The 15,206-nt window shown below is 55.4% G+C and overlaps 1 protein-coding gene across 1 annotated transcript in view; it reads left to right on the forward strand.

Moving 5' to 3' along the window:
- DLG3 (discs large MAGUK scaffold protein 3) overlaps window positions 1-15,206 on the forward strand; it is a 51,028-nt gene that overhangs the window by 11,130 nt on the left and 24,692 nt on the right. Inside the window, exons 5-6 of the mRNA XM_032227565.1 lie at window positions 14,265-14,318; window positions 15,107-15,157. Coding sequence (XP_032083456.1) covers window positions 14,265-14,318; window positions 15,107-15,157 — 105 coding nt within the window. The remainder of the gene's footprint in view (window positions 1-14,264; window positions 14,319-15,106; window positions 15,158-15,206) is intronic.

Consider the following 15,206-nt stretch of genomic DNA (forward strand, 5'->3'; position numbering starts at 1 on the left):
TCATCCTAGTTTGCAACATCATGGGAGAGAGAGAGAGAGTGTGTGTGTGTGTCCGTCTCTCTAGGGGAAACCAACAAGGCTTAATTTGGGCCAGGGGTCCACCCAGTGTGGATTGCGTTGGTGGTCCTGGGACGTTTAGAACAGGACCCTCCAAATATTGATCAGCTGATCGGGTCCCGGAGGGTCACTTCTCCCCTGCAGGGAAGGTCCATTGCTGAAATTCTTTGGGGTCCACCTCCTTGCGCAGTTTGAGGGTGGCGTTGGATTGATGGTGGCAATTCTTGCAATGCGCTGTAATCAGGGCCGGATTTAGATGAAAAGAGGCCCTAGGCTATTCCACTTATGAGGCCCTTTCACCTCCCATTTTTAAGTTTGTAAATTACACGAGAGACAATAAAATACATCATTACTGTGATATATATCAATATATATCAATATATATAGCTGGCCTCCCGACGGAGGGCGGCTCTGCTCTGCGGCAAAGGCAGCGAGGCCAGCCGCCTCCCCTGCTGTGCTCAGCTGCCCGGCTCGGCCCCCTCGCCCTCACCTGCCTGGCCGCTGGTGGGCTCCGCGTCGACGGGGCGGCTACTGGGAGCGGCCGCGCCTCTCGCCCGACCGCCGGTGCTGGGAACGTGGGCGGGCTCCCCAACTGCCGTGGCGCTGGAACGATCTTAACCAATACATTTTTATGTTTGTTTATTAGTCACGTGTGTAGAATTTCTCCTTATTTTCGGTTCAGTGTTTTAGTGTTCACTGTTTTTAGAATAGTGTAATTTTAATTTTGCTAACAATTTGAATGTAGGTCCCTCTTGATCTTGAGGCCCTAGGCTGAAGCCTAGTTAGCCTATAGGAAAATCCGGCCCTGTAATGGTTAAGGAAGGGGCATGTGCCACTTTGGAGTGGCATTCCAGTGGGCACAGCGGGCAACCGGGTAAAAATTGTCGTGTTTACATATACACGAGTGAAAATTGACTATGTTTCTGTCAGAGTAGCCCTTGTTTGGCATGAGGATGGGGGGCTGTTATAAGGTTTTGGAGAAGTGCAGCTCCAGGGAGCCCAGGGTTCAAATCCCACCCTCTGGATGTGGCCGGCCCCTCACTCCACCTGACACTTTCTGGGGCTGCTGTGAATATGACAAGAGGAGTCCAGGGTGGAGAAGAACATCAGTGGTCTTATGGGAGGGTCCCACTGGGAGAGAGATGGGGGGTTCGGGTACAGGTCAGGGCTCCCCATGCTGCCCAAGGCTTGATTGAGGAGGATTCTTCTTTTTTTTTTAATTTTTATTTTAAACACATCAACAAAAACAAACACATGACTTAAAACAACATAGGAACAAGAAGTTCCATCGTATATCATACAGCAGTTCCGTATCGGTTTCTTTACAGTTAGTGTTTTCCTTTCTATACATTTCTATCTTGCATTCATGGTCCCCTTATTCGTTATCCATTTTCATGTACAATTCTGTATTTATTTATACTTAGCTATTTATAACAAAATATTGTTTACCTATATTGTGTTTTATATTCTTACTGTCATTTATTCTCCTACATACAATTATAGATATACATTCACATAGTTATTCTTTTTCTTTGCCATTCTTATATTATTATTATTCCATTTAACAGGTTATAATATATAGTTTGAGTTGCTTTGTTTACCATCCCTTCCGCCTGTTGTAACACCACCTTATTTTCCCTTTCTTTACTCCCTCCCTTCCTTCTCTACTTCCTTCCTTCCTCCTCGCCTTCCCTTTCTTTCTTCCCTTACCTCTCCCCTACTCCTACCCTCTCTCTTCCCCTTCCTGCCCTCTCTCCTTCTCTTTCTCTCCCTTCCACCCTCCTTTCCTCTTTCTCTCCCTTCCACCCACCTTTCCTTACCTCTTTCTTCTTCCCTTACCTCTCCTCCACTCTTCCTCTTCCTTTCCTACTATCTCTCCTTCTCTTTCTCTCCCTTCCACCCACCTCTCCTTACCTCTTTCTTCTTCCCTTACCTCTCCTCCACTCTTCCTCTTCCTTTCCTACTATCTCTCCTTCTCTTTCTCTCCCTTCCACCCTCCTCTCCTTACCTCTTTCTTCTTCCCTTACCTCTCCTCCACTCTTCTTCTTTCTTTCCTGCCCTCTCTCTTTCTCTCCCTTCCACCCACCTCTCCTTACCTCTTTCTCCTTCCCTTACCTCTCCTCCACTCTTCCTCTTCCTTTCCTACTATCTCTCCTTCTCTTTCTCTCCCTTCCACCCTCCTCTCCTTACCTCTTTCTTCTTCCCTTACCTCTCCTCCACTCTTCTTCTTTCTTTCCTGCCCTCTCTCCTTCTCTTTCTCTCCCTTCCACCCACCTCTCCTTACCTCTTTCTTCTTCCCTTACCTCTCCTCCACTCTTCCTCTTCCTTTCCTACTATCTCTCCTTCTCTTTCTCTCCCTTCCACCCTCCTCTTTTGAGGAGGATTCACCTTCCACTTCAATCTCATGGAGCCACAGACCGGACCATTGTCAGGTTTACCAGAGGCAGAAAAAAAAAAGTGTCCCAAGTTGCTAAATTCAGGATTTGGGGCTGGGCTAGGAACCCCACAATTCCCGATTAAGAAGCATAGCTAGCACGACTAATAATGGCCCCCAAAGACAAACCTTATTAGTTGGAGGCTTCAAAAAAAACCCTATTTACTTTTATTTACATATTTGCGTTATTACTTTTACAAATAACTCCAAGGCGGTGCATGTATCTAGCCCTCCTATTTTTCCCCACAACAATCCTGTGAGGTGGATTGGGCTGAGAGGGGGTGAGGTGGGATTTTCCCAAAGTCACCCACCCAGCCAGCTTTCCTGGCTGAGGTGGGACTTGAACTCACGGTCTCTCGTGCTTTGATGGGCCTTTGTGGGGGTTTGTTTCTCTCCTGAGAGGCATTTCTTGGATCTGAAGAGCAGAGGTGGTGCAGTGGTTAGAATGCTGTACTGCAGGCTACTTCAGCTGACTGCAGTTCTGCAGTTCGGTGGTTCAAATCTCGCCGGCTCAAGGTTGACTCAGCCTTCCATCCTTCCGAGGTGGGTAAAATGAGGACCCAGACTCTGGGGGCGATATGCTGATTCTGTAAACCACTTAGGGAGGGGTGAAAGCCCTATGAAGCGGTATATAAGTCTAACTGCTATTGCGGTGGTGGTGGTGGTGTGTGTTTGTGTGTGTGTGTGTGTGTAGGTAGAGAAGGTACGGTTGGAAGAAGAAGGGCCCTGTCTGAGTCGCAGGCCATACTTTGAGAAGAAGAGGCTTCTCCTCCTTCGTTTTTTTCCACCCTGCGTGAGATAAAAATGCAAATTATTCTCCCGGCAGCTTCCACGCTGGTCGAGGCTGCTCCGCTATTTCTATCAGGCTTGGTTCAGTTTGCACGTGATGTACAGGTGGAACCGGGTGTGAATCATGCTTCGTTTGTAAGCACCCGAGTGAGGATTTGGACCGTGGTGGGTTTGGGAGCTGGTGCCCTGCCAGGATGCCATCTAAGAGTTCAGATTCTGTGCGCACTTTCAGAAAAGACCATTTCTAGGGAATTTCTTAGAGGGAGATAGATAGCCTTTGGAGGCCTGGCTGGCCTGGGCTCCACCAGAGTTAGGTCTAGTTAACCCCAGGATGCCCCACAGCTGTGGGGCAGAGGGAAGGCGAGGGTGCCAAAGGGCAGCCAAAGAAGCAGCCCTTGGAGAGAGAGCCCTGACTTGGGCTAGGCCAGAGGCGGCAGCCGGCTGACCTTGGCTGACCTTGGGAAGCTGCCGGGGTCAGGGAGAAGAGGAGCCGGTCAACCGGGAGGAAGGAGGGAAAGGCCTCCCGTTAAGGGCTCCTCCGCTTCCAGCTGTGCCTCGGATGGGGACCCCAGTCAAAGCAGCTCCTCTGGACGCTGCAAGAAGAATCCAGGCCGGGGTTTCTTTGGCCTTTCCAGCGCAGCCCTGCAGGGGGGGGGGGGGCTTTCCCTTGCCTGGCCTACCTCGCAGGGCGAGTGTCCAGACAGAGGGAAGAAGCGGGTGGAGAGGAGAGGCCCGGGCCGGCTCCTCCGCCTCCACCCCCGGGGCGGTGTGCGGGAGGGAGGGCGGCCGCTGCGCCTTTAAGGCCCCCTGCTTAACATGCTCGGCGCTGCTGCCGCGGCCCTGCGCCCCGATTGGCTGCGGCGCGGCGAACGGGAGCGGCGGGGCGAGCGCGATGCTCTGCCTTCCCCCTTTCCCGTCCAGGGAGCGCAGGCAGCGGCGGCGGCGGCGGCCCCTCCGCTCTCCCCAGCCGCGCCGCCAGCAGCAGCAACAGCGGCAGCGGTCCCTTCCTCGCCAGCCCGCAGAAGCCCCCGCTCGCCCGGCCACCCCTGGCAGCAGCGACCGCGGCCGGCGGGAGCAGCAGTGGGCGCCCCCTCCCCGGAGCTGGGCAGGCTCGGAGGGCTGGGCGATGCAGCGCGCCTGCCGCCGCCGCCGCGGTGATGCTGCGCTAGCGACGACGACGGCGGCGGCGTGGTCGGCGCGCCCGCGGAGGTGACGGGCTCGGCGGCGGGCGGGCGGCGGCGGGCGCGGCGCGCGGGGGCCGGCGGGGTCATTGTCTCGGCGCGGCCAAGATGCACAAGCACCACCACTGCTGCCGCTGCCCGGAGTGCTACGAGGTGACGCGCATGGCGGCCCTGCGGCGCATGGAGCCCCCCAGCTACGGCGAGTGGCAGCAGCACGAGCAGTTCGTCGGCGGCGGAGGCGGCGGGGGCGGCGGCGGGGGCTACGGGGGCTACGGCTCGCAGACGCTGCCCTCGCAGCCCGGGGGCGCCACCCCCACGGCCCGCGCCAAGGGCAAGCTGGTGCCCACGGCCCGCGACAGCGCGCCCCCCGCGCCGCCCAAGCAGGGGCCGCCCAAGGGGGGCGGCGGCGGGGCGGGCACCCCCAAGATCAACGGCAGCAGCCCTGCCTGGTGGCCCGAGTGCACCTGCTCCAACCGCGACTGGTATGAACAGGTGGGTGCCGCCGCCGCTCCTCCTCGGGCGCCCGCGGGTGGGCAGGAGCGGGTGGGGGGGGGGAGGCCCTCGAGCGGCCGGTCCGCGCGTGGATGCGCCCATCCCTTCACCCAGGCCGAGCGGCCGTTGGGGAGGACCCCGTCTATCCCCCCCCCCCCGCAACCCCTTCTGAGCCAAGTGGGCTGGCGGACCCCTTTGGCCCCGAGACGGCTCGGGGAAACCTCCCCGCCGCAGCCGCTGCCTGGGCGATCCCAGCGGAGAAAATGGATGGAGCCTCACGCGAGGCAATAAAATGGAGGCTGCCTCGGTGGGTCCCCGCTTTGCGCGAGTGGGCCAAGCCTCCGTTGCGGGAGGATGCCAGCCCTCCAGGGGCAGAATCCTTGGGGGGGGGGCGTCCAGGGGGGAAGTAGGGGGGAGCAGCCCTGGCGTGGCGATGGCCTCTCTCTTTGGCATTGGGCATTGCGGTTGTGCCAGAGCTTCATGGGCTTCTCCCCGATGCCCCCTTGCCCGAAGGCAGCTTGGGCAGTTGGCTGGAAGTGGGGAGGGGGGTTTACGGTGGGCAATCTCTGCCTGAAGCCACTGGGCTCCCTTCCCCCCAGAGCGGTCAGATGGGAATTGGTACATACACATCTCTCTCCTAAGATGGCAGTGGCAAGATGTGCGTGTGTGTGCGCGCGCGGAGTGAAGGACCACTCTGCTCTGGATCTGGCTGTTTAATGCACTGCTGGTCGAAAGGCACAATGGTGGCGTGATGAGAAAACGTTTGGGAGGACTGGGGAGGGGGAGGCATTCTTTGGTGGTGGTGGTGGGCTGGCATGTAGCAGCTGAGCTGGAGAGGTCCTGGCAGGCTGTGGAGGATGGGGCTCAGAGAGAGGGCCCAGACAGGCCACATTCCTCACAGGAGTCTCAGCGGGGGTTTGCATTGAGCCTCCCCTGGGGAGGGGCACCTCTCTCTCTCTCTCTCTGCCAGCCTGGCCAAGCGGCGTGGTCCCCCGTGGCCTGGTACTGGGCACTGGGCTGCCTTTAGCAGTGCCAGAAGGGGAGGTGGGGCATGTCCCAGGTTGCCTGTATCCCTGCTATGTGTGTGGAGGTGCTTCTAATTGCCTGGCCTTCCTTGTGGCTCTTTGGCACTGGCACATGGGGAAGAAGGAAGGCCTGGCTTGAGTGCCAATCATGCCCCTTGTTATTGGCCCCACTTTTATCTCCGGTGTCAGTTGCCACAAGGCATGAGGGGAATCGGCAGAGCCTGGGAGAGGCCAGGCGGCTGTGATTGATTTTGTAGGACAGGAATCCCCCCCCCCCCAACAGAATCTTTTCAATACCTCCCCCACTCCCATCATTTTCCAGTAGCTCATGAAGTGGGGATCCTTAGCCAGGGGCATGAAGGAACAGGCACCCCATTTGCCACTGTGGAGTGGCCCAGAACAGGGCACACGTGCCATGGTGAAGCAGTTGGCAGGAGGGCGATGCAAAGGGGGGATAGGCTGATCTGGAGAGGGAGGCCTTCCTGCCCCCGTGGCTGGCCTGTGCCAGTTCAACCCATCACAACACCATTTGGGGGGGGGGGTTCTTTTTTTGGGGGGGGGCAGGGAGGGTTAGAAAAGTGAGAGAGGCAGCCTTATCTTCGGGGTGACTGGCTTCTCCCATTCTGGAGCCCTTGATGGTGCCCAGGATGGGAGAAGAGGAGATGGAGGGAGCCGGGCATCCGATGGGCACTCGGAGGTTGCCTGAGGCGAAAGGAGTGGGTGACAAGGGATAAAATGGGACAAGGCGGAGGGGGCAGGTGGGTGGGGCGCCTGGCTGAGGGTGGGCGGGTGGGGCAGGAGGGCTGCGGGGGTCCCAGGGGTGGGTGGGTTTCCCGAGGCAAGGAGTGGGGGGGGAGCGAGGGAGCGAGAGGATGGGGCCGAGAAGCTGGAGGTGGAGGTTGGCAGAGTGAGGTTGCTATGGCTACTCATGTTCTATTCAGAGAGGGAGGAGGGAGGGAGCTTCATCCTGACACTGGAAGGTGGAGGCGGAGGAGGAGGAGGAGGAGGAGGAGGAGGAGGAGGAGGAGGGTGGGTAGGGGGGAGCGGAGTGGAAAGCAGCACAGCTGGGGGAAAGCAGGGGAAGTGGGCAAGCCGGCTGGCGGGCTGGCGTAGGAGGTGCCAGGCCGCTGGAGTGGTGGATGGGTAGAGGGGCCGCGGGGAGCCACCCCTGCCGCTTCGCCTGGCTCCCCCTCGGGATGTTCTCCCTGTTGTGCGCAAGGCAGGATGTCTGCCACCGAGGGTTGCTTTGGCATTCGCTATGACTCAGAGGGAACGAAAAACCTACCCCCCCCCAACACCCTGCCTCAGCTGCATGGCATTTAGGATAAGTGGAGCCCTGAGAACAGAGGGCTTCTCCCAGGTTCTCCATCCTAGGGACTTCCAGCATCTGCCCCCCCCACCTCCAGCCCCCTTGGGGAAACCCTTGTGTGCCTCTGCCCTCTTATGGGGTAGGGATCGCAGGGGGGAGAGGGCGGCAGTCAATCACTGGGGATCCTTCTGCCTCTCAGCCCTTGGCACAAATCCGGAGGCCGGCTTTTAGGATCTTGCAATCTCTTTGGCAGATTGGAGATCATCTGTTATCTGTTTCCAGCTTCGCCTGGGGTTTTTCCCTTGGGTCTGCAATGGGTACCCCCCCGCCACGCACACACTTTGCATCGCCTGTTGTGCACAGGTGTGCTGCGGTGGTCCTTTCCCACCCGAGTGTGCTCCTCTGGGCACCTCCTCCTTCCCACCCAGGTATCTGAATTAGAAGGCCCCCCAGTGATAGCAATCGTCCATTCTTCCCTGACCCATAAGTTCTGTGGGCCCCTCTAGCGGCAGCTGTTTGTGTGCCCCGAGAGAGTCTTCGTAGGGGTCTTGATGCTGGGGCTGGAATGTGCTGGAACCAAACCTTGTTGGTCCCCATTGATCCCATCTCATTTATTAACTGGTCAATAGCTTTGTCACCGGAGAATATCCGGCTGGCCCTGGGCAGGGTGGTCTCTTGGGTAGAGTGATCAAGAGGTCGCACCACCTTTTAAAGGCAGAACTTGGGTAGTAGACCTATGGGGCAGAAGGAGGGGGTCTTCAGATCCCAGGCAACCCCCAGGCAGATCCCAGATCTACAAGGGACGCAGCCAATTCCCCCCAGATTCTTCCAGGAATTTTATCTCCTCTCTGAATCTCCACGTATAACCCTGGGTCTTAAATGCGGGGTCTTTATCTTCTCAGGCTCTGCTGCCATTGGAATAACTACTCATCAGGGAGCAGGAGGGGAGGGGGCTTGGTGGGGGGGAAAGGAGCTTCCATTCCCAAGTTGTCTTTTCTCCGTCCCTCCTTCCTACTGGCCGTTTTCCTGCTTAGCTGCTGGGGTCGTTTCCCCAGAAAGAGGCCTTTCCCATGATACTCGATGCCACGAGGATGGCCAGCCTTGGCTGATCTTGGAAATGCCGTAACGTCGGAATCTGTTGGGAATCCGGAGAGTAATCTGGGAGTCAAAAAAGCCAAAACGGGCCTACTTGTGATCTTTGTGCCCGCTTCAGCGTGCCCGCGGAGCCTCTCCAATGTAGAACGGAGGGGTTGTTTTTTTTTTTTTGGCTTGGCCTAGTCCTGAGTCTTGCCAGTCTTGTGCCAATACCTGATGACTAATTTTTGAGGTGCGGGGGGGAAGGGGCCCTAATTTGACTTCGCTTCCTTTTCTCTCTCGCAGGCAAACAACTTGGCTTAGAACCCAGTGATGGATTCTAACCCAGCCGTAAAAATGATTCATTCCATTCCATTGGCTCGGAGAGCCGGGCGGTGCCAATTTTTTTTTCTCTCGGCAGAAGCCTGAGAAACAGCTGAGGGATCCCCCCCTTTCCCTTCCCCATTTTGGACCGGAAGCCTTGGAGATGGGCAGGGAGGATCTCGCTAGGTCTGCCTGCTGATCTGTGACACCTGCTCCAAACTAATCCTAATGTGTAGGAATGTTGAATGTTGATTTTATTTATATGCTGCCCTTTTCCCCCGAAGGGGACTCAGGGCGGCTCACAACTCAACCAGGGAAGGGGGATACAAACAGAAAATTAAAACGACACAAAACAATACATAATTTAAAATACACAACAGTCATACCATTCGAGGAGGGGGGCAACAGCTCTTTAGCCCCAGGCCTGTCTGAACAGCCAGGTTTTAAGGGCTTTGCGGAAGGCCTGGAGGGTGGTGAGGGTTCGAATCTCCATGGGGAGTTCGTTCCAGAGGGTCGGAGCAGCCACAGAGAAGGCTCTCCTCTGGGTAGTCGCCAGTCGACACTGGCCGGCGGATGGAATTCGGAGGAGGCCTAATCTGTGGGATCTAATCGGTCTAGTGGAGGTGATTGGCAGCAGGCGGTCTCTCAAGGAGTTATATGTGTCCCTCTGCCTCTCTAGGAAGCCTCTCCTTGGCTGTTCTTAGCTTAGATCGGCCTCTGTTCAGCTCTCTCTCCATTCAAGAAGGGTGGGGGGGGGGTGATTTCTCTTCATTTTTGGGCATCAGGAGGGTAACTCCGCTGCTTTCCTGCCTACAAAAGCCAACCCCATCCAGCCCTCTTGGCTGAAAAGACAAGGCCTGTTGTACGTAAAATTTGAGGCCAGGGTGCCTTGAGGCCGAGTGAAACGGTGCCCTTCCCCAGTGGTGTGGAAAAGTGGTGGTGGGGAGGCCCTGCGGTGTTATTTGCAGGCCAGGTTCAGGCAGGTTTGAGGCCTGGCTATCCAGCCCTTTCTGGCCAGGCTACCTGCCACCTGGAGGTTAGGGTGGCTGTAAATCTTCTTTCCAGGAGACTTGCCCTCTCCCCATGTGGCTAGAGGTACTCAGAGGCCGATAGGAAAAATAACCTCCTTTGTTGGGGAGACCCCTGCCTAATGTTGACTTGGAGGAGAGGGGGTCTTCTCCTCTCCTGACCAATGGCTACACAGCTTCTGACATGGCCAGCCTAAGTCCTTTCCTTAAGCCAGGGGTGTCCAAACCTGGGAACTTTTAAGACTTGTGGACTTCAACTCCCAGAATTCCCCAGCCAGCTGGCCTCTTTTAAAGGGATATCCGCCCACAAAAAGTCCTGTGTGGCTGAGAACGATGGGAGTTGTAGTCACGTGGCAGCCCTGCTGGGTGGCCGTCGTTGGGCAGGATGCGGCTTCTGCCTGGCTCGGTTGGGGGGGGGTTGGAGGAGCCCCTCCGCTCCGGCCTCCCCCTCTCCCAGGGATGCGAATGATGACTGTGAGAATCCCATTTTATGCAGTCATTTGCCATCTCAATGGCTCTAATACAGGGGTGTCCGAACTTGAGAACTTAAAGTTCCCAAGTTTGGACACAACTACCTTCGGCGATTGGCTGGCTGAAGTGCCGCTCATGCTTCTTCTTCTTCTTCTTCTAATATTATTATTACTGACAGGTTTTTGGCTTCTATTCCCATGAAAGCTGCGATGGCTTTTTCTGGGAGATATAAAGAATACAATAGGCGATATTCTGCCTAGTGAGTAATTGGGGCGGCAGAGAATAGGCTCGCCTTATCACATGGACGTAGCCCTTGGAGTGACAGCCCAGGGTGCTTCTCTTGGTGCTGGCCACATTCAGCTCCCTCCCTCTCTGCGGGAGGGTTTACCTTGTGCTCCCATCGCCCGTCTGGCTGTTCCCTGGCACCCAGTTTGGTCCGGCTGTCTGGATCCGTCTTGAATGTGTGGCTGCCCTTTTGGAGGTTCTGTTGATTTGGTCTGAAATTTCATTTCTCCACCGGTTCAGCCTGTGCCGGACTCTGCTTAGTTCCATCTGCTTTTATTCAGGACTAGCGGGGAGGGAGGGGGGGGCGTCAAAGCATAAAATCAGTGAGTGGATGTTGCTACGGGAGACCATCCGTCTCTTGCCAGAGCCTGCTTGGGGATCCTGGCCAACCCGGATCTGGGATTCGGGATTCTAAAGGATCAGGTGGGCTGCCTTTCCTTCTGGTGGCTGCTCCAGAATTGCTTCCTCGCTCCCCTTGCCCCCAAAAGTGAGCCTTTCAGCTCTACTGGGAACAAGGGGTTCATTTGGCTGGAAAGCCATTTGGGCTGATGAGCGAACATTGTGGGATCCTGAGTGCACCCCAGGCATTTTAGAGAGAGGACAGGAGGCCAAAGGAAGGGGGCTGATGGGGCAGCCAGGCTGGCTGCTCCCTCGTACAGAAACATTTTCTGTTAGGGGGTAATGGTATCCGGTCACTCTTTCCCCCCACCCCCCAGCTCTTTTCGGTGAATGTGGAAACAGGCCTTCTTCCTGGCGTGTTGGCCTTTGGCTGAATCCGCCCCTGGGCAGCCAAGCCCAGCTGCCCACTCTGACTGACAGTGGCTCTGGAGGAGGCTGGGAAGAGGGATGATCCCTTGGGGCCGGGAGGGGTGGGGCTGCCCCCCGTCCTCCCACAGCTGCCTGCCTCGGAAGAAGAGCTGGAGCCCACTTCAGCAGGCGCCGGTGCTGGACAGCTCCCGTCGCCTGGGAAAACGGTGGCGGGGGAGAGGGGAGGAATCTGGGAAGGCCCGGGTTGGGGAGGGCGCTGGATCGAGCCCTCCCCTTCCCCGCGCTGAGCACCCCCCCTCCGGAGATAGGAGTCAGGAGTGGAAGCAGACAGGTGGATTCAAACTGCACCGAAGGCTGTAAAATTAACCAGTTATGGGGGTGGTGGTGGTCCTTGGTGGTTTCTGAGTTTGTTTTCTTGCAGACATTTCATTACCCAAACTAGATAACACCATCAATGCTAATCATCAGCATTGCCCACCCCCCATGTCAGCCCTGAGCTACAAATATTCTCATTTATTATTAACCAGTTAAAATAAAATCTGAGATTTCAGTTTACTAGTTTGTGCTCCAGAGGCAACATTACCTGCAGAATGGGTGGACAGATGGACCGAAGTGTATATGACAGAGAGAGAGAGACAGAGAGAGAGGGAGGGAGGGAGGGAGGGAGGGAGAAAAAGACAGAGAGAAAGAGAGAGAGAGAGACAGAGACAGACAGAGAGAAAGAGAGACAAAGAAAGACAGAGAAAGAGAGACAGATAGACTGACAAATAGCAATAGCAATAGCAGTAGACTTATATACCGCTTCATAGGCCTTTCAGGCCTCTCTAAGCGGTTTACAGAGAATCAGCATATTGCCCCCAACAATCTGGGTCCTCATTTTACCCACCTTGGAAGGATGGAAGGCTGAGTCAACCCTGAGCAGGTGAGATTTGAACCGCTGACCTGCTGATCTAGCAGTAGCCTGCAGTGCTGCATTTAACCACTGCGCCACCTTGGCTCTATCTTGACAAAGATAGAGAGAAAGAGAAAGAGAGAGAAAGAGAGAGGGTGAGAGAGGGAGAGAGACAGAAAAGGACAGAGAGAGAGAGAGAGAAAGAGACAGAGAGAGAGAAAGAGACAGAGAGAAGGGAGAGAAAGAGAGACAGACAGACCGATAGACCAACAGAGAGAAAGAGAGAGGGGGGGAGGGAGAAAAAGACAGAGACAGAGAAAGAAAGAGACAGAAGAGAGAGAAAGGGAGACAGACAGATAGACCCAGACAAAGACAGAGAGAGAGAAAGAGAGAGAGAGAAAGAGAGACAGACAGATAGACCGACAAAGACAGTGAGAGAGAAAGAGACAGACAGAGAGAGGGAGAGACAGAGAAAGAAAGAGTCAGTGAGAACAGAGAGAAAGAGAGACAGATAGACAGACCTACAGAGAAGAGAGAGCGCTCAGCCACTGGGCTTCTTAAGGCTTCGAAGGAACCTCGTGGCAAAGGAATGTCACTTGGGTGTCAGGTGTCCATTTCTCCACCCCAGTCCCTCCCCCCCTCCACTTTTTTCTTTGAATGATTTAAAACCTCTTCGCCTTCCTGGGTGTCTGTTTTCCCAAATTGCATTTCCTTGAGCATGTTTGCTTTTAATACAGATTTTGGCTTTCGTTTTTTGGGGGGAATGGATTAATCACTCTTGACTGCCTTGGGTTCGGGTTTTGGCAACTGCTTCCTGTTTTTGAGTATTTCTTCTACAAGTCCAAACTTGGAACCAAGCAAGAACCGAAAACCTCTCAAACTGAAACTGGCGTCCTGGATTGGCCGGCTGGGGGGGGGTCAGTGGTGTGGTGGAGGCTGAAGACTGACTGTGAGATCCGGTCGCTCTTCTTGGTGTAGGATGGGAAAGAGACCTTTGACCTATTGTTAAAAATAAGGGTTTTTTAACACAATGATCATAAAAAAAGGTTCCCTGCCTAATTTACTAATTGTGCTTCGTTATTCGATACTGCGCATTTAAAATTACCTTTGAAATCTAGTTCTTGTGGTTCATTGTTAGCTCCTAGGGCCGAGTTGGTGAAAAGCCGAAAAAGAAAATAAAGGAAATATTGCTAAAGATGAAGGAATCTTTTCTTTCTCCTGAGTAATGACAGAGCCTGAGAGATCTCTGGATTCTGGATCTGTCCAGGATCTGCCAAAGACTGTTGGATAAAGTCGGCATTCCAGACCAGAGGAAAAAAAATATTTATTTATTAAATATATTTATATGCCGCCCAATTCCAAAGGACTCCGGGTGGCTTACAAAAAATATTTAAAAAAGCACATAACGATAAAAAACAATTTAAAAACAACAAACACCCCTCATACATTCATTCTAGTCGGGGCTGGACCTCAGTAGTGAGGTCAACAGCCCCCAGGCCTGCCGGAACAGCCAAGTTTTTATGGCTTTCCTGAAGGCCATGAGAGTGGGTATGGTCCGGATTTCCGGGGGGAGCTGGTTCCAGAGAGTCGGAGCTGCCACCGAGAAGGCTCTCCTCCGAGGGCCCGCCAGCCGACACTGTTTGGCTGACGGCATCTGAAGGAGGCCCAATCTGTGGGATCTTACTTACATGTTAGAGTGGACAAGTTTTCAGCCAGCTGGCAAACGGCTGGATAATAGCAATAGCAATAGCAGTTAGACTTATATACCGCTTCATAGGGCTTTCAGCCCTCTCTTTCAGCGGTTTACAGAGTCAGCATATCGCCGCCGCAGTCTGGGCCCTCATTTTACCCACCTCGGAAGGATGGAAGGCTGAGTCAACCTTGAGCCGCTGAGATTAGAACCGCCAAACTGCAGCTAACAGTCAGCTGAAGTGGCTGCAGTACTGCACTCTAACCACTGCCGAGGGGGGCCGAGGCAGAAGGGGCACTGATCCTGCTCTTCTCCTCCACGGAAGGGACACCCCTTTGTGGGGGCCGTATGCCAAGGCCGGCCACACGGCTCAGGGGCCGCCCTGGGCAAGGGGATAACCCGCCGAGGGCCGCTCAATTCACACGGGTATTTTTTGCTCTTCCAGGCCAGCCCTTCTCCCATTATTGTGAACACCGAGACTCTGGAGCCCAGCCTCTCCGTAAGTTTGCCTCCTCCGCTAGAGTCCCTGCCTCCCTCCGAAGGGTCTCGCTTCCTTCCAGGAAGAGGCCCTTCTTGGGCTGCCCGCTGGGGTGGGGCGGGGGACACTCCCTTGCCTGGAGCCTCAGGTAGGGGGTGGGTTTGATCGCCAAGTAGGCCTGCCGGTTCTTGGAGAGAGCGACCCAAAGAGGCTCCCTAGGAATACGCCTGTGGGCTGGGCCCCTTGCTCACTTCCCACCTGCCTAAGGAACCTGCCTTCCAGGGCCCTTCCCGCGGGCATCCTCACCTTGACTGAGTCAGTAACGGTGTCCTCTTTCCTTCACCACCGGTTCAGTAGTGGGGACCTACACAGAAGGTGCAAACCGGCCGTATACCACCTCTGCTCTCTGTGCAACCAGTCGGCCTCCTTGGGGATTTGGGGCCCTAGCAAGGCCCCCAGCCAGGGATTTGGGGCTGTGGGAGGCCTTTAAGGGGGGAGCTCCTGAAATAAGCAGCACCGGCGTGGCCATGCCTTGTCCAGGTTTTATTTCACCAGCATCTGCATTGGTGCAGAATCTGGTTTGAACCGTGCAGGAGGGGACTCAGTGACCAAAAGATTTCCGAAGCCAGCAGCCTTTTTTTCTCCGGCCTTCTCCTGTTCCTGATCCACGTGGATCAGAAGACACCTTTGCTGGCTATGTCAGGGCTGGTCTTTGGCCCCCTGGGCTGTGTGTGCCAGGCGTGCCAGTGGGACACCTGGCATGCCATTCATTTCTGGGCCCCTGGAACTCCCCTTCTCTCTCCCCCCAGGTGAATGGCAGCGACGGCATGTTCAAGTACGAGGAGATCGTCCTGGAGCGGGTGAGTGAGGCTGCCCCGGTTCGGTCTTCCCCTCCCGCCATCGAAGCCC

Source organism: Thamnophis elegans, chromosome 12 (genome assembly GCF_009769535.1).
Source record: "Thamnophis elegans isolate rThaEle1 chromosome 12, rThaEle1.pri, whole genome shotgun sequence".
NCBI lineage: Eukaryota > Metazoa > Chordata > Lepidosauria > Squamata > Colubridae > Thamnophis > Thamnophis elegans.